General features: G+C 42.5%; 1 protein-coding gene across 1 annotated transcript in view; it reads left to right on the top strand.

The window, feature by feature from the left end:
* Positions 1-27199, top strand: part of hectd2 (HECT domain containing 2) — a 45542-nt gene that overhangs the window by 9916 nt on the left and 8427 nt on the right. The window contains exons 3-20 of the mRNA XM_014984161.2: positions 476-617; positions 692-794; positions 868-957; positions 1502-1566; positions 1688-1733; positions 3767-3876; positions 4556-4704; positions 4778-4901; positions 6514-6610; positions 6693-6800; positions 8524-8656; positions 10246-10334; positions 13864-13928; positions 14015-14108; positions 16885-16959; positions 18647-18734; positions 20504-20610; positions 27039-27154. Of these exons, the coding sequence (XP_014839647.2) occupies positions 476-617; positions 692-794; positions 868-957; positions 1502-1566; positions 1688-1733; positions 3767-3876; positions 4556-4704; positions 4778-4901; positions 6514-6610; positions 6693-6800; positions 8524-8656; positions 10246-10334; positions 13864-13928; positions 14015-14108; positions 16885-16959; positions 18647-18734; positions 20504-20610; positions 27039-27154 (1801 nt within the window). The remainder of the gene's footprint in view (positions 1-475; positions 618-691; positions 795-867; positions 958-1501; positions 1567-1687; positions 1734-3766; positions 3877-4555; positions 4705-4777; positions 4902-6513; positions 6611-6692; positions 6801-8523; positions 8657-10245; positions 10335-13863; positions 13929-14014; positions 14109-16884; positions 16960-18646; positions 18735-20503; positions 20611-27038; positions 27155-27199) is intronic.

Raw genomic sequence — 27199 nt, 5'->3', positions numbered from 1 at the left:
AGCTTCCTAAGTATTTAGCTAGCTAGTTGGTTGCTAGCTAGATATTTTGCTAGCAACCTAAATATTTAGGTCGAAGCTAAATAATTTGGAAAATAAATATTTATTTTGAAAATTAAATATTTAGTTTGGGGAAAAATACTTTGGAACTAAATATTTATGTAACAAACAATATTTAATTTTGAGCTCTTTATTTAGTTTCCACATTAAATATGTACATCAGAATTAAATATTTACTTCAGAACTAAGTGCTTAGCTTCCTAATTTAATTTGCAAGCGAATTATTTACTTTGTAAACTGAATATTCAGCTTCTGAGTTAAATATTTAGTGTTGGAACATTAAATATATGAATAATATTGTGAAAAATACGGCCTTGAAAGCCCAGATTTCCCCTGCCAGGCTGATAAACCCCGATGCTGTTATGTTTTACTGTGAAACGTTTCAAGCGGCTCCTCATGCCTCCTGTCTCCCCTGCAGCGGTCAGGGAGCTGCCTCCCATCTGCAGCGACGTCCGGCAGAAGCAGCGGCTCTCCATCGACACGCTGCCTCAGGAAGTCAAAGCTCCGTTCCCCTGCGACCCCGTCATCCCCCTCCGGACCAAAACCACCAAGGAGTTCCAGTGGGTCTCCTCTCTGACGCTGAAACATCCCAGAATCCTCTTCACTGCTTTACTCCATCTGCCGTTTCCAACAGGGAGGACGTGGAGCGAGCCGCCCAATCAGGTGACTGGAGGGAAGTCAGAGAGTTTTACCTGACGACCTTCGACTCCTTCGTAGAAATCAACGCCGCCTTCAAGGTAAAACAGATAAATCTCCGCTCTGCCGCCTGGCTCTGCTTCCGTTTCCTCACCGTGTCTGAACGTCCCGCAGCGGGAGGCCAACGGATTGTTCAACACTATCGAGGACTCAGGAGTCAACGGCAAGTTCGTCAGCGCGGTTTACGACTCGCTGCTCAGCACAGTAAGTAAGACCCAAACCTGGTTCTGATGAGCCCAGGCTGGACAGCCCTGAGTAGTCATGGCAACTAATGGAGCTAACGGAGCATGTAGATATTAAATAGGAAGGCTCCTAGGACTGAACCTTGAGGGACTCCATGTGACAGAAGCGACCACTGGAGGGCGCTGTGCAGCGTGAGCTTTGTCTCAGCTCCACTGCACAAGGAATTTAAGCTAATAAATAAAGTATTTTAATTTTAATGTTAATTTTAAATATTTATTTAGTTTTTAGTTGCCGTTTAAATTGGGTTTTAGGCGTTAATAAATATTTATAATCATCTGTAACTGAGTTCATGAGGTCGAACCTTCAGCTCACCCAGCTGGACTTTTAAAACTTTTATGAAACAAGTTCAGCTTTGCTTCTGTTTGAGGTTTAAAGCTGGACTAACACAGAGAGCAGAAGTGTGTCTGTCTGACGCGCCGACGCTCGCTGTCTGAACGGTGTGTGTGTGTGTGTGTGTGTGTGTGTGTGTGTGTGTGTGTGTGTGTGTGTGTGTGTGTGTGTTCAGCCTCAGGACATCCAGAAGTTGGTCTTGAAAGGAATCATCAACAGCCTGCTGAGAGAGTGGAAAGGGTGAGAGCCGCTTCAGTTTATCGCTCCAGCTTCATCATTACTAATATTTCCAGTCAGAGTGAGATCAAGTGAAAGATGTTCTTGTGTTTCATCCTCATGCCGGTTCTGTTTCTGTCTTTAGGCCTCGGACAAAAGACGACCTGCGGGCGTATTTCGTTCTGATCCAGGTGAGACTCAAACACATCAGCTTGTTTCTGACAGGCAGGTTAAACGTCCAGCATGACGGAGCCGATCAGAGAGAAACTGCTGAGTCATGGGGAACCAGAGACTCACGTTGCTATGGTGATTCCCTCCTTTTCTTGGGAGCCGTGCATTTTTAGTCAGAATATGTAGAAAGTTTTCCAACATCTGTAATGGAAACACATCGAGTGTCTGAAAGTCGACAGAAATACGGACGCAATGAAACTGACAGAAACTTTAAACATCAGAGTTCAGGTTCAGAGTCATTATCACAATCTGAGCTGCATAATATGAGGCAAATATTACAATAATATCGCAAATTCAAACTGTGAATGTTCAAAATGCTAATCCAGTCGGATGAAGTCCGACTTTAAGCTTCAGATGTTTCTGCTGGAAGGTCTGGCTGAGCGTTTCTCGTTAAAATCTTTGACGATTCATGGAGGTGTGCAGTTCTGCGTGCATCACTCTGAGCGCCGCCTGCAGCTCAGGTTTTCCCATCAGGCCTCTCTTTCTTCAGCGGATGCTTTGTGCGTTCTGCAGCTCTCTGGCCTTCCAGTTGGCTGACAGCAGATCTGAGAGCTCATCTGCGCTCGTTATAGGAACAAAACCCCTGAAACTTAATGGTGCTTGTTGATAACTGCTATTAAAATTCAGGCTGCAGTTCATCTCCAGCTGTGGTTCATCAAAGGTCTACTGGAGAAAACTACAGCTACAAATCTTTTTCTGTCTCTGGTTTTCATCCACTTCCCTCCTTTTCAGCCTCTCTCCATCCCTCCTGCTTTATATGGGCGTGAAACAGGAAACTCTATTTGAGGGCGCCAATCCTAAAGCACTCAAGCTGTTCAGCATCTTTCTTCTTTTTATTGCTGCAGATTCAAAGAATAATTTGAATCAGCTTTTGGTCATAATGCATCAGAAACTATTCAGCGGCTTTATTGGAGTTCTGCTCGGTTCTGTTCAGCCCAACTTTCCAGCAGAAACACCATTAAAACTGAACCAGCTCAGAAACTTTGACACCGTTTAAACTCTGGGTTCTGACCCAGTGAACTGTTTGAAAACTTTCTGTCCTCAGCTTCGTGCACATTCACAAATTAACCAGTTTTCTCTTCGTCTTTCTGTTCGGCTCCCAGGAAAAGGTGCAAATCAGCCTAGAAACCAAAGACTTGGACGTTTTTCCGGTGTCTGGTTTTTATTTTGCTCTGCAGTTTTTCCATCACCAAGTGAGCTAATGAGCTGGTTCAGATTCAGCCTCTACTTCTTGTTTTTACCCCTCATTTGGGATTATATAACTCAGATTACACTGAGGTAAACTCAGTCTGAAATATGGATAAAGCAAAGTGAACACGTAAGAATAAATCGACTAATTACAGATAAATGAACATATATGGAAAGACCTTTACAGCAATACTAACGAACTGAATACGGTAAGACCTGTTGAGGAATAATAAACAGTAAACTGAAAGTTCAGACGCCTTCGGACTGAAGCAGCTTTGCTTTGTGTGCTGACAGAGTGAATGTGGGTCATGGAGCCAGAATCCTCTGAGCTTCATCTGTTTCTACTTCTGTGTTTAAACTAAAGAGGTAAAAAAAACAGACAAAACCTCCGACTGCTGTTCCCCAGAAACAAATGAGTCATTTTTCAGGAAAAGTTTAAAACATTTTTATGTCAGTTTTTGTCAAATTTTAAAATTTACCAGACAAATTATTTCCTTGAGTCAAGTTGGAGTTTTAGTGAAAGTTGAGCTTCATCAGTTCCAGCCACGATGAAAACCCAGAGGGCCGAGTCATGATGTGACTTAGAGGCATAGAATAAATAAATCATAAAGTTAATTATTCATCTGTACGGTGATGACGCGCCGACGGCCTTGGTGAGGAAACTCACATCTGATTCTGTTCCGACTGGTCATTAAAATATCCCCAACTTGACCCAAAGTCTCCTGTCAGCTGCTGACATTCTAACCTCAGTTTGTCAACATGTTGGGATGAACCGTGTCAAAGGTCATGACCCTGTTGTGTCCAGAACCCCCAGTATTCCAGCACCAGCACCTACGTGATCTTCGCTCACCTGCTGCGGCAGATCGCAGCGTTGTCCGAGGCCGACCACCACTTCCTGGTTCACTGGCTCAAGAGGTCAGTCTGTTCATCCTGTTCTAACCAAACCGTCAAACTGCAGAGTTCATGAAACACAATTCAGTTCTCTGGAGAAAACATCTGAGCTGATGAGTAGAAGATAAATCAAGACTTCTTCAGGCTTGATTTTTATCTGCGTCTTTTCATGGCTGTTCAGTCGGATGAAACGGCTCCAACAGTTTGATGTGTTTCCATAGAAAACTGAAGAGAACAAATTATTTAGGACTAAACTTTTTACCCTGTGGCTCCACTTCACGTTGGCCGCATCTAAGAAGTTCATGTAATCTGATTTGAACCAACTCTCAGCTGCAGAGAGCAAATCTGTTTAAAATTTCTGCTTTTTAAAACGTCTCTTTGTTAAATTGTGACCTGGCGCAGACGGCTTCTCGGGTTGACTCAGAACCTGAGCGGACCAGCGATGGCCAGCTTCTGTATTCGTCTCCCTCAGCATGAGTCAGGAGCATTTCAAAACATGTTCTTTGTGGGGTTTGATTTAAGAGCAAGCTGCTTCAAATTAGAGGTTCTGTTTAGTTCTGCTCAGATCCAGAAAGCCACGTTTTTCCAGCCGACGCTGCTTTTCTTCTCCCTCTCTGTGTTTTTACTGTGAAGTCTCTATTTTGGTCCTCTTGTGTGTTCGCCTTTAACTCCTTGGTGACATGGGTCTGGTTTGGGCCGTCAGGCTGTCGGCCAGGCGCTTCCGGCAGCTGGTGGAGCGCCTCCTGCAGTTCATCTCCACGCGCCTGTTTCCTGCAGAGCCAGATGAGCTTCCTCCTTCAGCCAAGTGTTCCTGGTGGATTCCCTCGGCCACCAAAGTGCTCAGCCTGTTCAGTGAGTCTCACGAACGCCACGCCGCCGGTTTGCCCTGCAGATCGCTTCCAACGTTTTACCGTCTTCTTGTCAGATGCAGCCAACAGCGTCTCCTCTCCTCCCATCATGCCCTTCACCGACTTCTACAACATCACTCTGGAGCACATTGACTTCATGGAGGACTACCGGACCTGGCAGAACTACGGCAACTCAAACAGGTCAGATTCAGCCTGTCAAACTGAAGATTTGATCTGTTTTATAATTATTGTAAATTATTTCTGTCTAAAGTCCATAAACAGTCTTAGTAATTAAGACTGAACACAGTTATGCTCTGCAGCTCTGTCACACGTATGAATAAAACTTTTATCATTTAAAGATTTTTAGCAATAAGTCTGTTTGAGGCTGGCACTGCTAGCTAAACAGCTACGCTAACTCTGAAGCGCTAATCATAAACACTAGTTCTGCTAATGCTAAAGCGCTACAGCCAACCGTATCAATACCCACAGTGTGTCAGTGACAGTACAGTATATCGCCCCCAACAGGGTCCAGTTAGTCATTACTCACCTACCTGTATGGTTTGAGCTTCAGGAAGCGTCTGCAGAACTACAGCAATGCATTCTGGGTACAGAATAACCGTAATTTGCCTCACTGCATCACGGATGGAGAATGTGAGCAGAAGATGTTTCAGGATTGTTGTTACGCAAAAATATTCATGAAAAATACGAGAAATGTTTTAACAGGAAATCAGTTCTGCTATTAGCGCGTTAGCAGAAGTGTGTCCGCCTTTCAGTATTATTGCAATAAATAAACTAAAATGACTTTTTTAAGTTCAAATTCCCCGTTTCTAATCTGAACTTCTGGGACTTTGTCCTTTGGACAGAGGAGACCGAAGTAGAAATGTTTGGCTAGAATGGACAGAACCATGATTAGAAAAACCAGACAGAGCAGATCAGAACTAAGACCTCAGACCAGCTGCCAAGCACAGTGGTGGAGGAGTGGTGATATGGGCTGGTTTAGCAGCAACATAACCTGGAAATCTGGAGTAATTGATTGGACTGTGGTCTCCTCAGAGTACCACAATGTGAGTCCATCTGCCTGACAGCCGGGATCCAAACTGGGTCATCAACAAGACAACGATCAGAAAATCTACAACAGAACGGCTGAACAAGGAAAGAATCAATGTACAGAAATGGTCCAGTCAAAGTCCAGACGTCAACCTGAAGCTGTGATGGAACCTCCAGAGAGTCGAGCAGAAATGTAGATGGACTGAAGCCACGTCAGAGAGAAGAGTGGACCAGAACGGTGCTGCCAGAGAGGAGCCGTACAAGCTGCCGGGTCACGGGCTGGACTCCACATGTTTACGACAAAATACTTTCTTTTTTCTGTGACTACATGTTCTGCAGTTTGTTGGTTAAAATCCTGAGGCCCCTCAGAGAAGCCACACTCCTCACATCGGGGCAGGATGAGGTCCAGTTTGCCTCCAGGAACCGCGGCGGGGTCAGCTCCGTCTCAGGGTTCCTGAAAGTCCGATGGAGCGGAGATGAGGAAATGTTCCACAGCTGCAGTTTGTTCAGAACCGTGGAAAGTCTCACAGAAGCCATGAAGTTTGTTTCACGCTGCGTCGCGTCTCGTTTGAGCCTGACGATGGAAACTGATCCAGAGCCTGCAGTTGAAACGGTTTCAGATGGAAGGAACTCCCTGGCTGGCGTGTCGGGGATCCAGGTCATGAAGGATGGCTTAGCTTGGATCAGACATCAGAGGGCGGCCAGGAATGAAATGTTTCTGTACGGAAAATGATCCACTCATTTTGTTTCTTCTTCTCTCTATCAGGTTTTCTTTCTGTCAGTTCCCCTTCATCCTGTCGACTGTGGTGAAGAAAGCCATCATCCAGAAGGACTCGGAGCAGCAGATGATCAGCCAGGCCAGGGTGAGGATCTGAACCGGCGCTGTGAAGAACCAGACAGCTGCTGAGGGTCTGGACTCATAAAGACAGTCTGTCTGCTTCACAGCTCAGCCTGGTGAGCAAAGTGTCCCGCAGGCAGAGGGTGGACATGAACCTGCTGTTCCTCAACATTAAAGTTCGACGAGCACAACTCCTGAGCGACTCGCTGGATGAGGTCAGAACAAACTCATGCTGACGTTCTGGGTTGGGACTGTGGGAGAGTTCAGGTGGGTCAGCCTGGTTTTTATTGAAGAATAACTCTTCAGTTACACAAATCAACGTCTTGCTCCACGTCTGTCTAAAGGTCAGATCTGGATTCATGACTTCTGGACATTTGGATTCGTCTGCTGTGCTGCTTTCGTCTGTCATGGTGAAGAAATATCTGAACCAAGAGCCGTAGCTCTAGATTTTATCACTCTGTCTGTGTTCATGACTGAAGGAAGTAGATTCTGGATACTAGAAGCTGAAATGAGCTTCGCCTGTAGAGAATCCTTATGATCCTTCTCTCTATGACCAGTCTGGCTGGTTAATGTTTGGTTTGGTTCTGGCCGAGTCGGGCGTGTCTCTGTTGGCTGTGTGTGCGTGTGCGTGTGTGTGTGTGTGTGTGTGTGTGTGTGTGTGTGTGTGTGTGCGTGTGTGTGTGTGTGCGTGTGCGCGTGTGTGCGCGTGTGTGTGTGTGTGTGCGCGTGTGTGTGCGTGTGTGCGTGCGTGTGTGTGTGTGTGTGTGTGTGTGTATGGGTAGGGACATGGAGGGGTGTGGGAACCATGGCAGGCTGTGAGTGTGCATGTGGTCGACCCACTGATGATGTCACTTTGCTCATGCAGCCTTAGGCAGCCGGTTCTCCAGAACCTCGTATGTTTGTTCTTTGCCCATCCAGTCTACGCTGCATCTGCTCCTCTGTTTGAAACGGTTTGGTCCTCAGGGTTTGATCTGGCTGGTAAATGGTGCCTGAGTTGTTGTTGGTGACGTAAATCTGTGGACCAATCAACGAATGTTTCTTGATGCCAATCAGGTCACTTACACACAACACCTGGCTAGTTTCAGGATGATCCATAGAAGGTGGTTCCAGAGAACAGGAGGGAACTGTGGCGGCCCCTGGAGACGGGGCCTGACTACGTCTTGACTCGACTCGATTGCCAGAGTCTTCCCTTTGTATCGGTTAGCCTGTTTTTTAGTAGCTACTACAGTGAGGTTCTAATGGAGCCAAGTCGGGTGAAAACGTGACGTCAGGACACTGTCTGTCTCTGATTGGCTAAAGGCTGGGGTCAACTCTGTTGATGGCTGTTTACGGATACCAGCAAACACCAAAACAACGTTGTGAGCAGCTTAAAACACTGTAAAGTGATGACCATCAAGGGCCTCAACAGCCTGACGGGTTTGAACCTAAACTTTGGAAGTGTTTTAACCAAATGGTGCTATTTACAGACACTGATATACGGGCAATGAGCCATGCTATGCTAAAATGGTCCCCACACATTGAGGCTCTCAGTTGTAATGGAAAGGTCAAAGTGAGCAGGTTCTGTTGGAAGAGGCCGATAAGAAGGATGAGTTAGCTGGAGCTTCAGGATGTGTGAGACCAGCAGAAAAGCCCGTTTTCCTGATGCTCCACTGAGGGGAAAAGGCTAATTAGGGTTGTGGGAACAGTGGATGGGAGAGGTCTGCGAATATAAAGAGCCTGAAGATTAGCAGGAATGTCTGCAGCTCTCCCTCCAGCCGGAGCTGGTCGTAAATCTGAAGTCTTTCCTCCTCGGTGTGAGGTTCGCACCAAACGTCTGTAATCCGTCATGTTCGGCACACATGGTTCTGTTCTTCCCAGACAGCCCTGTGATAAAATATCACACCAAGCAGCAGCATGGAAAACATTAGTTTTAAGCTGCTTTGTTTTGTCTCTGTGCAGTTGATGAGGAAACGGTGCGACCTGAAGAAGAAGCTGCGGGTGACGTTTGTCGGGGAGGCGGGGCTTGACATGGGCGGTCTGACGAAGGAGTGGTTCCTGCTGCTGGTTCGTCAGATCTTCCACACCGACTACGGTGAGGTTCCACACAGACAGAGCATTTCTGAAGGGCAGCTGCAAGCTACAGGTAACCTTTTATCAAAGTCCAAAAACATTTCCGTCCGTCAGTCCAGGAAATGCTGATGATCGGTGGATCTTCCAGAATGATCGAACTTTGTGTCGTAAAGCTATAGAGATCATAAACTCTGAAGCTTTAGTAAGGAAGCTGGAGAAACAGAAGCCACCAAACTGATTAAGTCCAAACCTTAAGACCAGAATGGGTCATCAGAGACGGTTGGGTCCAGAAGATCCAACCGTCTCTGAAGGAAACGCTGGTTTCCAGGGAGCAGCTGGGAATCTGGGAGGTAAATCCTCGCTGATGCAGAGTCAACGGAAAGAGAAGCTGCTCTTTGTTGAAAGCAAGTGGAAAAAAATAACATTTTTATTGGCTAAAAATGGAAAGAACACTTTTATTAGCCGCGGCCTCGGTGGATTTGAGCTGAGAGTTTTTGGGTCAGAGGAATAAGTGTCAGAACGCTGAAGAAAGCAGACAGTGTTGGTTCTGGAAACTTGGACATTGATCTCTAAACTCAGGCTCCTTCAGATCCTACAGATCAGGTTTTCTCCTCTCCTTCTTTGTCCCTGATTTCCTCTCGTCTTTCTACTCTGTCATTCACACCCAGAGATGATTCTGGATCAGAACCCGACCTCAGGACTCGGGTTAGAGGCATTAAGCTCTTAAAGGGCCGGCTACATGGAGTGGTGTCACTCAAGACTTGAGAGTTGATTTGGACTTGGAATAAAGGAGCCAGATGAATACATGTCAGTGACTTTTTCTCATTTCTTCTTTCCTGTCTCTTCCTCCTGTGGGTGGCGCTATAGAGCTGAAGGACCAGGACTCTGGACCATGTAGATAATGCAAACAGAGGCTCATTTAAAATCTTTCTTCCTGAGAGAAAAGCTTCATCTGAACTTGAAGGTTTGCTGTAGAGGAACAGACTTCATAAATCTGAGAAGATGATTTAATTCTCTGGATTTCCAGCCAGATGTTTCTTTTCTTGCTTGTGAATCTTTTCAGTTAAACCAAACAAACGTTAGTCAGAGCATCTGCGCCTTTCACTCCTTCCTGGTGTTATTTCTCCTTCTCTCTCTCTTTTTCTCTTTCTCTGCTGGTCAAGTTGTTCTTTCCATCATCGCTGCGTCTCTGCGGTCGTCTGTGTTTCTGCTGCCAGAGGGACGTCAGCCCAGAGCAAAGACAGTCAATGAGAGCTGTGTTCCCCTCATTAGCCGAGCAGGGGAAGCCCCGACTGCCTCACACACACACACACACGCACACACACACGGCTGCACAGACAGGTGCATGCAAACACACACACCCCTCACACACAGGCTCCTCTGTGCGTGGAGCAGCTTCAGGTTCGGAGATGTGAAGCTCGGTTCCAGATGTTTGCCTCCTCTTGGCTCTGACCGCCGCCGTCCCGACCAGTCAGAGGCGGATTAGTCTGGACGTTAGTCAGCCAATCAGAAACTAATGAATGGATCTGCTGCAACAGGAGGTTATTCTAATTGTGATGTTTTGTTCCATCTTGTTCCGTCTAGCTCTAACGGGAATTGTTTCTGCTCCAGGGATGTTTTCCTTCATGAAGGACTCGCGCTGCCACTGGTTCAGCAGCTGGAAGAGCGACAACTACTCTGAGTTCCAGATGGTCGGGACTGTATCCTTCCATAACACAGAAATCTGGGTTTTTATGTTTGCGTTGTTATTTTGTCTTCTTAATTGGCTCCATCCATCCTGGAGGTGGCGCGCTCTGCTGGCCGCAAATAAAATGGCAGCCCAGACTGACGTAATGACTGACGAATGTTCAGAACCGGGACGGATCCGAGACACGGTGGCGTGTGTTTGGAACATCTCCTTCACATCTGAATAATGGAGAACATGCATGTGTGCACGTTGCATTGTGGGGGTGTTGCCTTCGTGTGCGTAGGAAACCAGAGCGATCCGGCTCTGCAGGCGCGGTGAAAGGCCAGCTGGGAGCTGTCAAAAGGTTATATAACCTAATGGCTGCCTGTTCCTGCCCAGCTCTCTGTGAGCAGTTAAATCACTCATGGTCGCACACATAAACCTGTTAACACCTTCAGCGCTCTGGTTTTAGACCCTCAGTGCGTGGAAGGCTGAAGCCTGCAGGGTTTTGGTTTGGTTTAGTGTGAAGCAGCAGGGATGAGAGCGACCCGGACCAGACGGGGGTTTGGTTTGAGTCTGGCAGGAGGAAGAGGAGGGGCTGTTTGCTTCTGGGTGTTCCTGCATGTTCCACATGTGTGCTTGTACTAAAGGCTAATTTATCACGCTTTGTTCCTGTTCAGTCATTAGAAAGGCTCTGGAGGGCCGAGCCAGGCGGTGCCGAGACAAGAGGCAGTGTCTCCTGAAACAAACTCTGGAGGAGACAGAAGTGATGTGATGCTGTAGTGTGAGGCGAAACAGATGGATCAAATATGTCGAGGAGAAAGAACAGAAAGTTCAGATGGGCTGCAGATTGTTTCTGAGCACAACGACAGTTCAAATAAAGAACGGCAAGGCTGAAAAACTGAAAGGAAAATCTATTCAGAAGCTGAAATACGTCCTGACTTCTGTCAGGTTTAATCTGATCTGTTCTGGAGAGGAACTGTGAACTTTGCTTGGAAAGTTTAAACCCAACCAGGAGTTTTGGCCTCAAACAGAAAGTTACGCTATGAAGGTCAAAACACCTGTGACAGATTCAGACTGGTTGCCATGGAAATGACCACCTTTTCTGGAGAGCAGCTGGAGCCCACAGCATGACTCTTTTCATCATCCACAAACGGAGAGAAGAATTTAAGCCTCGAATGTAGGGCTGAAACGATTCCTCGAATGATTCGAGTACCTCGATTACTAAAATTCCTCGAGGAAAATTTACCTGCCTCGAAGCTTCGTTAATTTATGTTTTATTAGTTAGCGCACCGTGTTCCGGCCGGGACTTCATTTGCGTTGCGCGGAGCTCTCACTTCCGCCTCTGAGTTGTTGACAAAAGCTAAGTCTCAGCGGCATAAAGTCCAATCTTCAAGATTGGCCCGTGGGGATTTTATTGATTGAGGATAATGCCCGACTTTTTATCGTTTTTGGGGAACCAATAAGCATCCTTAAAATGACTGGGGGAATGCCTGGAGTACGGCAGCATTTCTCCTCCGGGGCTGCTGGTTGAAAGCGAACGGCGGGAAGAGCGCTGAGGTGAGCGGATAGCCTGAACAGGGCGGGCGGCTGAGTAGCTGATGCTTACCGTGTAAATGTAGCTTTACCGACGAACCGCACAATAAATTTCATATCCCGGTCTGAAGAAACGGGTGGCGGAGCGCATCGTACATGGCTGGTAGATGAGTTTCTGAGTGTGACCAGTGAAGGTGTCGTAAATATCCCGTATTGCTTCCCCCGTGTTCGTCCCCCGGTCTAACGGTTCGTCAGTCCGCTGGTCTATTTCCTCCCCTCCACCCCATCTTACGTTAGTTCATTCGCCCTCTCCTCCCACTCCAGGCGGCATTTCCCGTATTTTCAAACCCAAAGCGTGACAGGTTAGGTGGCAAGGTGAGTTTAATTAATCTATTAAACTCACTGAAGATGAATACATAAACTAAAAGCTGGATTGTAGACATTTTTTATAAGCATATTTGTGAGCCTGCCTCTTTGTTATTACATTCAATATAATTTCAGATTTTTCTATAACTTTTCTTCTGGTTAACTTAGAAAGTGAGCTATTATTGTTACAGGTTAGTTTTCTAAACTACAAAAAAGCAACTGTTAGGGATGCTCAAATATGAAAAATTGGACTGATATTGATATCTGATAGTAACACCGGTATTATGCCAGATTTACCAATATTTCATTTTAGAATTTTTTTTATCCGATTACTCGATTAATCGTAAGAATAATGGATAGATTACTCGATTACTAAAATATTCGTTTACAACAGCCCTACTCGAATGAAAACTTTTGTGGAAGCTGTCGGTCATCGCCGATGAATTCTTGAAGTCCAGTCAGAACCTTGGACTGGATCCATCTGTCCTGTCTGCTGCTTAAAGAGATCCTTCACTTCCAGTTTTTTCAACAAACATTTAGAGCTAAAATCTTTTTTTTGTTTTCATTTATTCAAATATTAATGATTTCTGTTTTTTGTGGCCTGTTGATGTTTCCATCTATCCAGTAACCAGCAGGCCCAGGAGAAGGTGCATGACTGGAACCTCAATGTGTTTCAGTGCCTACAGTCTGTGACCTGATGAAGCTTTTTAACAGGCTCGTCTTGATTTTGGTCCAGTGAAAAAGAACCAGTCTGGTAAAAGAAGGACGAAGGCATAAAACCAGAGAGGTGATGTGAAACACAGAGAGAGTGCTGACAGGAAGAGGAACAGAAAGAAACAGAGGGAGAGAGACTGCAGATTTATTCATGTTCTGTAACTTCAGAGGAGACGTAGACGACGTTTCACTAAACGTTGTGGAAGATGTATGAGCAGCTGAGCCTTCAGTCGGCCCGTCTGACCCACATCATTCTGACTATAATGACCATAATGGTTGTGGTAAATCTACAGTGTGTGTTTATTTTTCCTTCGCTACCTCTGTGTGTGTGTGTGTGTGTGTCACCTTGTTGCAATCAGCGCCGCTCAGTTCAAACACACAACCTGAGCCTACTCACAGAACCTCAGCACACATGGTGACCACATGTGGCAGCTGGGAGCGGTTTGAGTGTGTGTTTTGGGCCGCCGCCCTTCAGACTGAAGCAGGAGAAGAAAAGCTGCAGGTGGACGAATCGTCGGTCTGCAGGCTGCTTCTCACACTGTGGGCCGCAGAAAGAGCCTCAGCGACTCCCACAGAGAAACACTGAGGTTCTCCAGTCCGCTTCATGTCTGTCTGCATGAAATGCATGAAGAAGAAGAAGAACACCATCCATCCGTTCATCATGTCTACCTGTTTATCCTGCAGGGTAGGACAGGTGCCTGTCTCCAGATTCTCCATTTGGCTTTAGCTGTTTAATGAGGAATGGAGTCCATAAAGGCCTTCCTAGCACCTTGTTATGATAGAAAATAGTTTCTGAACTCAATAGAAAGTTAAATATTGTTTCTGTTTTAGTCCAGCAGCTTCTCCTCCTCCTAGCTGTGTATTTTGAGCCGTCTCCTCCAGCAGACCTATTTATCTCATGTTTGCACATGCAGTGTGTTTCCATCTTTAACGCTGTGTGCTATCAGCTGATGGGCTTAGCGGTTTACAACAGCATTGCTCTGGACATCCACTTCCCTCTCTACTGCTACAGGTAACAACACTTCCCTCTTTTCTCAAGTTCACCTTGTTTACTGCACCGACTGCCAGATTTAATAATGCTCCTGTGTTTTCCTGCAGGAAGCTGCTCACTCCGCCCACTGTACCATCTGATCCTAATGCTTTTGTTGGCACGGCAACGGCCACCTTGGACGACCTGCAGCAGGTCATGCCTGTAAGGATCAATAAGCCGATAAACTTGTTTATTTGTGACCAACGTATTCAGTTTAAAATAATTTGAGTTTTGTTTCTTAATATCTAACATTTAGAGCAGAAAAAGTATTTTTTAGTTGGCCACCAGAGGGAGACAGAGTCAGACTTTTGAATCCATCCAGTTTAAATGATCTTCTCTTGGACTCAGTTTTACTTTGTGTGTTGCTGATTAAATGAAAGTGCAGATCAGCATTTATTCTTCTGTTTCTCCATATGTCTGTTTGCACTGCATATAAAATGCTGCAGAGCTTAAAAATACTTAGATCTGGTGAAATAACACTGTAAACTAATTCCTTATTGTTTAATTTTAAATTTTGAAACTTGTGTAATTTTTCACAACTTTAGAAAGATCAGAGTTTCTTTATTGAACTTAAAGAAACAGATTATGTATCGTTTTAAGTGTCAAAGTGAAATGGAAAACATTTGAGTTAGAAAATGACCAAACAAACATGCATGTGAAAAACATGACCTGGGTCACTGCTATTTTGGGTTTGTTGGCCGTCTGTTATGATAAGATCTGTACTTTGAAATAATGTGTGTTAAAAGAGGAAAAAAGAAAAACTGACTAAACACACACACACACTAGCACAACCTAACACATTCTGTTAGCTTAGTTACCTCAATTAGTTCATATTAGCTTTGTAAACTTGCTTAGATTTCCACATGTATTTTATTTGTTACCATAATTAACTGTTATCCCAGTTAGCTCCGTTAGTGCAGTTAGCTCTGTTAGCACAGTTAGCTCTGTTAGCTCTGTTAGTGCAGTTAGCTCTGTTAGCGCAGTTAGCTCTGTTAGTGCAGTTAGCTCTGTTAGCGCAGTTAGCTCTGTTAGCACAGTTAGCTCTGTTACCTCTGTTAGTGCAGTTAGCTTCGTTAGCACAGTTATCTCCTTTAGGATGGTTTGTGGCTAAAACCTTTTTCTTTGTTAGAATAATTAATTTTATCGTCACTTGTTTTCCAGTTTGCTCTTTCACCTCATCTGTTAGGATGGTTAACGGTGTTAGCACGTTTAGCTTGGCTAGCATGACTTAAAATGGTTAAGCAAATCAGCCCTTTCATCATAGTTAGCTCTGTTAGGATGGCTAAGCTCATCCTGTTAGCATAGTTAGCTCCGTTACCAACAAACTGGACCCCACTTTGCTAAGCTATCAGGCTGATATAATTTCCAAATCAAAGACGTTCCATGATACAGATTAAAATGTCTGTTCTCTCCTGAGGCCTGTCTTGCTCCTAAAGTAAATTGGCCTTTCAGTTTGACCTGTTGCAGCGTTAGCCTGTAAGGCATAGCTGCGTAGATAACTCGAGGTCCATTTTAGGAACCTCCTAAATCCTTTTTGTTCCCTCTGACTGCATCGTGAAATGCTTCTCTGATATTATAAATAGCTAACGTTGAGTCTTGTTCACAGCTAGCTTGTAGCCAGAGTGAGCTGACTGTTTCGCTGCGGTCCCATTAGCAGCTCTCCAAGTTGGCTCCAGTCAGGCAGGAAAGCGTCTGGTTTTGGTCATCAGCCAATTATTTAGTGCATCTGACTTCGAACTGGCCGGTTGCCTGACCTCAATCTGGCTGAGAGCGTTTAAAAAGTAGAATCATGCATCAATTCAAAGATATTTGACCAACACCATCAGCTGTTTGAAAGGGAGAGAGCCATTCTGAATCAACCTTTCATGTTGAATGTTTGACACTTTGTGCTGACATTTATTGGACCCAGACCTGAACATTTAAATATTTCTGGTCCTTAATGAGCGGACTACAAGCAGCTGCTTCCCATGTTCTGCAGCAGAGACTGGGAGTGCTGACGGACCGAACAGAACACAATGCGACTGACGTAAGAATTCAGTGAGAGAAAGATGGTGAAGTGACTGCAAACAGTCACTCAGTTACCTGATCCACAGGCTGCGACTCATCCAAAACCTTCCTGACTGCGAAGGTCAAAACTCTGCCAGTCACCACACACACACGCACACACGCACGCACGCACACACGTACGCACGCAAGCACACACGTACGCACGCACGCACGCACGCACGCACGCACGCACGCACGCACGCACGCACGCACGCACATGTTTGTGTTGCTATCTTTGTGGGGACTTTCCATTGACTTCCATTCATTTCTACAGCCTAAACCTGACCTTTACCCTTTACCTAACCCTAACCAACCAAAACTCAATTCATACCTTCGCCCTAACTCTGACCCCTGACCCAAAAACAGGGTTTCCCTTCGTGGGGACCAGGCTCAGGTCCCCACGAGGAGCAATTGGTCCCCACAATGTAGTATATGTCAGGAAAATCGTCCCCACAAGGTATTACAAACACACACACACACACACACACACACACACACACACACTGTGGAGGTAGTTGTATAACTGGAGGATATCAGTTTTAAGCTTTCAGTACCTCTACTCTGTAGAGTTTCCGGTTTTCTACAGAAAACGAACCCAGACGTCCTTCAGCAAAATGAGATTTAGTTATTTTTTTCTCAAAAAGTCTTACATTTGTAAAATAAAGAGTTAGAAAACAGATTGTTACATTATTTGCTGTCTTGCTTTAGGGCGCTCTGACTCTGTGACATCAGCTCAGCCTGGAGCTCAGGAAACCCTGCAGTATCTCAGACTGAATGTTGTTGTTTACATACCTGAAAAGTAAAGGTGGGGATGTGTGGCTTCCCCACTAACGCATGAAAAAGTGTGAAACTTGACTTGTGAAATGAGGAGTTTCCATCCGTGTGTCTGCAGGATCTGGCTCACGGCTTGGCAGAGCTGCTGAGCTACGAGGGAAACGTGGAGGAGGATTTCTACCTCACCTTCCAGGTGAGCAGCCACTAAGCTAAACATCAAACATGACAAACACTTAAACGGAATCAGATCTGTTTTTAACTTCAGTAAAAATGGAAAAGATTACTAAATATGACTCAACTTCTCAGTTCTTGCAAAGATTAAACTGACTTTTTAAAGTTGATACCAGAAACTCACTCATGTCACAAGAATGAATAACAAAGAATCAGTGGAAGGTCATGTTATCCATACAGCTGGCAGGTTTAGATTCGACCAGCTTGTTTCTCCTGACTTGATGTGATAAAATTGTTTTACCAGACTGAGTCCAGACTTTAATCTGCTGGAGGATCTCTGCAGGCCGGTCAAATTTAGACAGAGCTCTGGTTCGGTTTGAATGCATATGTGAACGACAAGCGGACTGGAGACCGCTCCAAAAAGCAGGAAGTGGACTACCATGCAGGGCATTCTGGGTAAATGCAACCAAAACAAATGTGTTAGCCTAGCGCCAGCAGGAGAAAAGACTGGTGGTCTTTTATCAAAGACTAAAGAGAAATCCTCCAAACGCTGAAATCTGACGCCTCCATCTTGTTTCCATCTGGTGAAGAAGGAAGTTGCTCTCAGTGTCTTCAGAGGTTTTTGTGTCGTTTCCTTCAGTGGTTCTTGGTTCCTGGTTCCAGTTGGACCGAGTCTAACGGACTATCAGGAGGAGAAACAGCCTTACTGATGTGAAGCATTTTATAAACTTCACAGTATCTCATCCAGAGAAATCAATATTTCCTCTACATGATGACGTCATTTAGTTTGACGAAGGTTTAGATTTTGGTTCTACCGGGTCTGAACTGGGACAGTATGATCCCTGTTCCTCCTGATCTGCAGTGCCCCCCACCTCAGGTTCAACCACATCCATCCCTACCTGTGCAGGTAAAATCACTGAAATACACCTGACCTCAGCCAGGTTATGTTTGGTTTCCAGCCGCACGGTTTCAGGTCTGCGTCTGAGTCCCACCGGGTCGCAGCCGCACTGCAGAGCTCCGCTAAGTCACGACAGCACGCATTAAGAACAAGACCTGCTACTGAGCAGCATCACCACATATAATGGAGTCACTGATGCTGCAGGGGGATAAATATGGAGCACATGTGGGAAGACAGAATACGTACAGCCCTGAGGTGTTATTTTAGCCCCCAGTGTGACGGTCGGCTGCTAACAGTCGCACCACTGTGGCACCGTCTCCACCCACCTGCAGAACTCAGTCTGACGTGGGTCTGCCTCCTCCATTTGTCAGCGTTTAAACTCATTTCACTTCTTCTTACACTTAATAACCTGAGCTAACCTTTTAAATCCAGATCCCACAGCAAAAACACAATCCTGATCCACAGAACGCAAATAAAGCTCATTCATTTTCCAGTTCAGTGACATAAATGTGGAAACGTTTCAAATCTGAAACCTTTTGTAATCCAAGTTTTAACAGAGCTGAACTCAGATCAGAATAAAACTTCAGCCAAAGTTTATTTCTGTTACTTATCTGAACACCAAACCAAGAGACGGAAAATGAAGAGTAAAAACTCAGGAGATGGTCCGATGTGCCTCAGAGCTTTTCAGATCCTAAGTAAACATAATGAAAATTGGTATATGTTCATAAATGGAATGCCATCATAAATGAAATCGATTAAATCGATATGGATTCAGTTATTTGGTCAAACTGAGCTGTTTTTATTGTTGCAGGTGTTCCAAGAGGAGATGGGCGTAGTCAAATCCTACAACCTGAAACCCGCAGGAGACAAAATCCCTGTCACCAAGCAGAACAGGAAGGGTGAGTCCGAGCAGAACCAGAACAGTTCAGCTGTAAACAACACCAGAGAACGACACAGACCACCGGTTCACCTCTGGATCCAACAGAGTATTTAACCTTAATAAACTAATTCCACTGAAAATACATTTATTTATGGATTCTAATTGTATTAAATCAACAATTTTAGATTCGTCTTTGGATGCAGCTTCCAGAATCTTCTACTTTGTTTGAGTTTATGATCTATTTATTCACCGTTTCACTAAGTAATGGGTCAGAAATTTATATGTGTTCAAACTTCTAAATATGAGTTTTATCCTTTAACAGCCATTGGTTGGTGAAGTTAAAGTAGCTTACCAGCTTACCACATGAGCTAAAATAAACTACTATTATTAACATCTTAATCTAAACCCTCAAAACTTAATGGAAATTAAAGAAAGCAAACTAACTATCCCCACCTAGCAAAGTTAGCATTAGCATCTCATGAGGTCTGGTGACTGTTTCAGTGTTTGGGACGTTCAGGAATGTTGAAATGTTCGACGCTTTTCGTTTTCAGGTGAAAAAGCAGTTTTGTGCGTCTCTGTCCTCAGTTTTATTTGTGGTATTCTGTAAATATTCATTCCTGAGAAACAGGGAAGGAAATGCAGAATGCATGTGTGTGAATGAGAGTGAAGCAGTAAGAAGTGAGGGGAAAGGAGGCGGAGTCAGTCATCCAAAACAACAAGCACATGAGGGGTGAAGAAGAGAGGCACAACGTGCTGCTGCAGCTTATCGCCATGGCGACAACAAGGGTGGCAAACCGCCTACAGAGGATTAAGATGAAAACACACTCAGGAGTCACTTCAGTTCCTCTGTCAGGAAGGAAGGGAAGCCCTGGGTCACTGGACCGCAGCCAGAAACTTCAGACCCTAAACTCTGGCGCAGCGGACGAACCCTGACGCTGTGGTTTGGTGTTAATAAGATGTTTTTGGAGTCGTGTGCTTTCAAAGTTATTTTGCCTTTCAGTAGTGGCCTAAATGTAAACCTAAGACCTTAAAATGAGACATTTAAAGCACATAAGTTAATGGTTTATCCAACGAGGAGCAGGAAGTGGTAATTATTTAGAGACCTATCAAACCAGCACCCTATAAAGTGATTTAAAACTACAGCGTGGCGAAGCTGTAATTCACTGAGATGGAGATGAGCTCTAGTGACACAAACTGTGAATCAGAGCACAAAGGTTCTGGCAGATTCTTAGACTTTACAGCTTCTGGCCTGGTTCTGACCGGTTCTGTTACTCCAGATAATAAGCTCTTCCATTCCTCCGGTCACCTGAGCGATCAGGACACTTTATGTTAGAGACGTAGAGGGAAGGAAAGCCTCACCTTTCCCCATATGACACAGTGATGTGGCTGATAGAAGAACCTTCTGTTGACATGCAGTCAGTCTGCTCTGACATGAATCTTTAGGTTTTGATGATTTTAAAACCTTCCAGGTCTGCAGCTTCAAACCAGACGCTGTGTTAAATATTGCTGAGACATTTTTTATTTTACACATAGTAATAAAGTTTAAACTGAGTTAGAAATATGAGTTACATCTTCGTGTTTTACGTCCAGCTCTCCTTTCCTTCTCCCTGGCAGAAACACGGAGCTGCTGCTGTCAAAGCCTCTATTGTTCAGAACCATGAACTCATTTTCCACCCAGCGGCTCTTGTTGGTGCTTCTGCCAGCGTCGCCCAGAGAAGCGGCGGCTGCAGGGTTGATGGTGGAACCTGGTAATGGAATAATGGAAATCCCTCCGCTCTCTTTCCACAGAGTACGTCCAGCTCTACATCGACTTCCTGCTGAACAAATCCATCTACAAACAGTTTGCTGCCTTCTACCACGGCTTCCACAGCGTGTGTGCCTCCGACGCCCTGATGGTGAGTTCAGAGGGTGTGTGTGTGTGTGTGTGTGTGTGTGTGTGTGTGTGTGTGTGTGTGTGTGAATACATACACTGAAGGCCAATGAAACAGATGTTTGCAAAAAATCTTTTCTGTCACTTTCTAATTCTACTGAAGGTTGTTCAGGTTACATATTGATTATCAGACAATTATTATTAAAATTAATTCCAACAGTCTTTATGCTAATGAGGCCTGAATATCCTTTTCTGTAACTAATCTGCTGAATCGTCATTTCCTGAATTACAAAAAATGTTCTAAAAATTTTCTCGCCACGTTTTCTGACATTTAGCAAATAGAAATAATTAGAAATGATTTAGGTAATTCTTGAAAACAAGAAGAGTTTAACTTCACTCAGTGTTGTGTCTTTTTATTCAGTGTAAGTAGCAGCAGTGACGTGGAAGCGGGTTGGTCATGTGACGGTGACGCAGCAGAGGATTGTGGGATGTTGATCTGAATCACAGTTGTAATTAGCAGCTTTCTGATGGTTTTCTAAATTACCTTATCTGATGTAAAGATGTTTTCTGATTATCGTCTCAGACCTTAAATACAGCAACATGAACAGGAAGCGAATCAAACGTCTAATTTTATGACCTCAGTCACATCCTGGTGACGTTAATCTGCTTCTCATCGTTTCACCGTTAAACCGATGAACTGTCTTCTTCCTGTCAGCGCCGATCACTTCCTGTGCAGCAACACAGGAATAAATTATTCTGTTGATTAACTGAACTGATGATTATTTCATTTTGCTGTCTGACTCTGTTTATAGTTCAGGGTTAAAGGTCACCAGCATCACCAGTGGGTCATATTTCTGCTGCTCTGATTGTTTTAGGGGCATAAAAATAATTTAGCGCAGTAGCTGAAGCTGAAAGGAGTTGGTGATGTTTGGCTGTAATATTTAATATTTTTATTCAGCTTTATGTAGGAGTCATTCTGCCGTAAAGCTCTCAGGTATCAGCCAACTGAAAACCAGGATCTGACTCCAGTTTTCCAAATAAACCGAATCCAAGAGCAGCAGTTATAAAATATGCCCTTCCTCTGGCGGCCATAGGGGGGCGCTGAGGAACCAGACCTGCTTCCCATGACCTTGGCTGCAGCGACAAGGACAAACTTATTCAGGAACAGACACGTCAAGGCGGAAATCTGAAACTCAAGAACCATAGAATCTCATATCTGATGTAAAATAATAAAAATTAGTTTTATCCAAAGTTCTGCCGTAATCTGACCCAGATTCTGCCGCTTCCGGCTCAGTTTCTCTCCTCCATGCAGGTGGTCACGTCCTGCGGCTGCAGGATGTGATGAGGCAGGTCGGTGGGCGTGTCGGAGTTTTCAGCCTTACTCATTAACTCATCATCACCACCATCTTCCTCTTCCTCATTCTCTGTAATCTGGTGGTTCTGATCCACATCTGACCTATTTTCTCTCGTCATTCTGCCTTTATGACGGCAAGTTTCAGTTTGACGACTCGGTTGTTTTCACTCCCTTCCTGTTGAGCGACTCTGTGATGATGCGTCCTTCCTGTTCCTCCTCCTTGCTGCCGTTGCTACAGCTGAGCTGAGTTTGGTGTTTCTGGAAATTTTAGCACCGCGGCGAAAGTTTCAGCTTGTTGTCACTGAGGAGCCGCAAGTTCAAATCCTGTCGATGAAGCAATTCTTACAACTTCTGGTCGGTTAATCAAAAAAGGCCATTTGTTGAAATAACAACACACTCATAATGGTAAAAGGAATTAATTTGTTTATTTGTATCTTTTAGTGTATTTGTAATATTGAATAAAAAGGTTAAAAATGTGAGATGTTTTAAATCAGATTTGATGGATTAAATTTCAGATCAATAAATTAATCCTTCGTTTCAGCCTAAAACCTGCAGCTTCGCCTCTACAGGAAGTTTAAACATCGTCACTGTTTTTGTCTCCAGGAGAGGATTTCATGTCTTCATGTTTTCATGTTTTCATGTCTTCATGTCTTCATGCCTTCATGTCTTCATGCCTTCATGTCTTCATGTCTTCATGTCTTCATGCCTTCATGTCTTCATGTTTTCATGCCTTCATGTCTTCATGTTTTCATGTCTTTTTATTTTCATGTCTTCATGTCTTCATGTTTTCATGTCTTCATGTCTTCATGTTTTCATGTCTTCATGCCTTCATGTCTTCATGTCTTCATGTCTTCATGCCTTCATGTCTTCATGTTTTCATATCTTCATGTCTTCATGCCTTCATGTCTTCATGTCTTCATGCCTTCATGTCTTCATGTCTTCATGTTTTCATGTCTTTTTATTTTCATGTCTTCATGTCTTCATGTTTTCATGTCTTCATGTTTTCATGTCTTCATGTCTTCATGTTTTCATGCCTTCATGCCTTCATGTCTTTTTATTTTCATGTTTTCATGTTTTCATGCCTTCATGTCTTCATGTTTTCATGTCTTCATGTCTTCATGCCTTCATGTCTTCATGCCTTCATGTCTTCATGTTTTCATGTCTTTATGTTTTCATGTCTTCATGCCTTCATGTCTTCATGTTTTCATGCCTTCATGCCTTCATGTCTTTTTATTTTCATGTTTTCATGTTTTCATGTCTTTTTATTTTCATGTTTTCATGTCTTCATGTTTTCATGTCTTCATGTTTTCATGCCTTCATGTCTTCATGTTTTCATGTCTTCATGTCTTCATGTTTTCATGCCTTCATGTCTTCATGTTTTCATGTCTTCATGTTTTCATGTTTTCATGTCTTCATGTTTTCATGTCTTCATGTTTTCATGTCTTCATGTTTTCATGCCTTCATGTCTTCATGTTTTCATGTCTTTTTGTTTTCATGTTTTCATGTCTTTTTATTTTCATGTTTTCATGTCTTCATGTCTTCATGTTTTCATGTCTTATTTTCATGTTTTCATGTTTTCATGTCTTTTTATTTTCATGTCTTCATGTTTTCATGTTTTCATGTCTTTTTATTTTCATGTTTTCATGTTTTCATGTCTTTTTATTTTCATGTTTTCATATTTTCATGTTCTCATGTCTTTTTATTTTCATGTTTTCATGTCTTCATGTTTTCATGTTTTCATGTCTTCATGTCTTCATGTTTTCATGTCCTTTTATTTTCATGTCTTCATGTTTTCATGTCTTCATGTTTTCATGTCTTTTTATTTTCATGTCTTCATGTTTTCATGTCTTTTTATTTTCATGTTTTCATATTTTCATGTTCTCATGTCTTTTTATTTTCATGTTTTCATGTCTTCATGTTTTCATGTCTTCATGTCTTCATGTTTTCATGTCTTTTTATATTCATGTCTTCATGTCCTTTTATTTTCATGTCTTCATGTTTTCATGTCTTCATGTTTTCATGTCTTCATGTCTTCATGTTTTCATGTCCTTTTATTTTCATGTCTTCATGTTTTCATGTCTTCATGTTTTCATGTCTTCATGTTTTCATGTCTTTTTATTTTCATGTCTTCATGTTTTCATGTCTTTTTATTTTCATGTTTTCATGTCTTCATGTTTTCATGTCTTCATGTCTTTTTATTTTTTTCTTTTTATTTTCATGTCTTCATATATTCATGTTTTCATGTCTTCATGTCTTCATGTTTTCATGTCTTCATGTCTTCATGTTTTCATGTTTTCATGTCTTTTTATTTTCATGTCTTCATGTTTTCATGTTTTCATGTCTTCATGTTTTCATGTCTTCATGTTTTCATGTCTTCATGTCTTCATGTTTTCATGTCTTTTTATTTTCATGTCTTCATGTTTTCATGTTTTCATGTCCTTTTATTTTCATGTCTTCGTGTCTTCATGTCTTCATGTCTTCATGTTTTCATGTCTTTTATTTTCATGTCTTTTTATTTTCATGTCTTCATCCCTTCATGTCTTCATGTTTTCATGTCTTCATGTCTTCATGTTTTCATGTCTTCATGTTTTCATGCCTTCATGTCTTCATGCCTTCATGTCTTCATGTTTTCATGTCTTCATGTCTTTTTATTTTTATGTCTTTTTATTTTCATGTCTTCATGTCTTCATGTTTTCATGTCTTCATGTCTTCATGTTTTCATGTCTTCATGCCTTCATGCCTTCATGTTTTCATGCCTTCATGTCTTCATGTTTTCATGTCTTCATGTTTTCATGTCTTCATGTTTTCATGCCTTCATGTCTTCATGTTTTCATGTCTTCATGTTTTCATGTTTTCATGTCTTCATGTTTTCATGTCTTCATGTTTTCATGTTTTCATGTCTTCATGTCTTCATGTTTTCATGTCTTCATGTTTTCATGTCTTCATGTTTTCATGCCTTCATGTCTTCATGTTTTCATGTCTTCATGTTTTCATGCCTTCATGTATTCATGTCTTCATGTCTTCATGTTTTCATGTCTTTTATTTTCATGTCTTCATGTCTTTTTATTTTTATGTCTTTTTATTTTCATGTCTTCATGTCTTCATGCCTTCATGTATTCATGTCTTCATGTCTTCATGTTTTCATGCCTTCATGTCTTCATGTTTTCATGTCTTCATGTTTTCATGTCTTCATGTTTTCATGTTTTCATGTCTTCATGTCTTCATGTTTTCATGTCTTCATGTTTTCATGTCTTCATGTTTTCATGCCTTCATGTCTTCATGTTTTCATGTCTTCATGTTTTCATGTCTTCATGTCTTCATGTTTTCATGTCTTTTATTTTCATGTCTTCATGTCTTTTTATTTTTATGTCTTTTTATTTTCATGTCTTCATGCCTTCATGTATTCATGTCTTCATGTTTTCATGTCTTCATGCCTTCATGTCTTCATGTTTTCATGTCTTCATGTTTTCATGTCTTCATGTTTTTATGCCTTCATGTCTTCATGTTTTCATGTCTTCATGTTTTCATGTCTTCATGCCTTCATGTCTTCATGTTTTCATGTCTTCATGTCTTTTTATTTTTATGTCTTTTTATTTTCATGTCTTCATGCCTTCATGTCTTCATGTTTTCATATTTTCATGTCTTCATGCCTTCATGTCTTCATGTTTTCATGTCTTATTTTCATGTTTTCATGCCTTCATGTCTTCATGTTTTCATGTCTTCATGTTTTCATGTCTTTTTATTTTTGTCTTTTTATTTTCATGCCTTCATGTCTTCATGTTTTCATATTTTCATGTCTTCATGTTTTCATGCCTTCATGTTTTCATGTCTTATTTTCATGTTTTCATGTCTTCATGTCTTCATGCCTTCATGTTTTCATGTCTTATTTTCATGTCTTCATGCCTTCATGTCTTCATGTTTTCATGTCTTCATGTTTTCATGCCTTCATGTTTTCATGTCTTATTTTCATGTCTTCATGTCTTCATGTCTTCATGTTTTCATGTCTTATTTTCATGTTTTCATGTCTTCATGCCTTCATGTTTTCATGTCTTATTTTCATGTTTTCATGTCTTCATGCCTTCATGTTTTCATGTCTTATTTTCATGTCTTCATGTCTTCATGCCTTCATGTTTTCATGTCTTATTTTCATGTTTTCATGTCTTCATGCCTTCATGTTTTCATGTCTTATTTTCATGTCTTCATGTCTTCATGTTTTCATGTCTTATTTTCCTGTCTTCATGTCTTCATGCCTTCATGCCTTCATGTTTTCATGTCTTATTTTCATGTTTTCATGTCTTCATGCCTTCATGTTTTCATGTCTTATTTTCATGTCTTCATGTCTTCATGCCTTCATGTTTTCATGTCTTATTTTCATGTTTTCATGTCTTCATGCCTTCATGTTTTCATGTCTTATTTTCATGTCTTCATGTCTTCATGTTTTCATGTCTTATTTTCCTGTCTTCATGTCTTCATGCCTTCATGCCTTCATGTTTTCATGTCTTATTTTCATGTTTTCATGTCTTCATGACTTCATGTTTTCATGTCTTATTTTCATGTCTTCATGTTTTCATGCCTTCATGTTTTCATGTCTTATTTTCATGTTTTCATGTCTTCATGCCTTCATGTTTTCATGTCTTATTTTCATGTTTTCATGCCTTCATGTTTTCATGTCTTATTTTCATGTTTTCATGTCTTCATGCCTTCATGTTTTCATGTCTTATTTTCATGTCTTCATGTCTTCATGTTTTCATGTCTTATTTTCATGTCTTCATGTCTTCATGTTTTCATGTCTTATTTTCATTTTTTCATGTCTTCATGTCTTCATGTTTTCATGTCTTCTTGTTTTCATGTCTTATTTTCATGTCTTCATGTTTTCATGTCTTCTTGTTTTCATGTCTTATTTTCATGTTTTCATGTCTTCATGTTTTCATGTCTTATTTTCATGTTTTCATGTCTTCATGTCTTCATGTCTTATTTTCATGTTTTCATGTCTTCATGTTTTCATGTCTTCATGTTTTCATATTTTCATGTCTTCATGTCTTCATGTTTTCATGTCTTCATGTTTTCATGTCTTCATGTGTTCATGCTTGTTGCTGCAGCTGCTGCGGCCGGAGGAGGTGGAGATGCTGGTGTGCGGCAGCCCGGAGCTGGACATGAGCGCTCTGCAGAAAGCTGCTCAGTACGAAGGCTACAGCAAGATGGACGCCACTGTGAGGTAAACGCCTCCCGCACAACCTGGACCGGACCAGAACCGACCAGA

This window comes from Poecilia mexicana, unplaced genomic scaffold, assembly GCF_051168715.1.
Source record: "Poecilia mexicana isolate PSO_F unplaced genomic scaffold, ASM5116871v1 scaffold_15, whole genome shotgun sequence".
Taxonomy (NCBI): Eukaryota; Metazoa; Chordata; class Actinopteri; order Cyprinodontiformes; family Poeciliidae; genus Poecilia; species Poecilia mexicana.
Note: the sequence above shows the minus strand (reverse complement) of the source record. Positions and strands in the feature narration are given on the sequence as shown.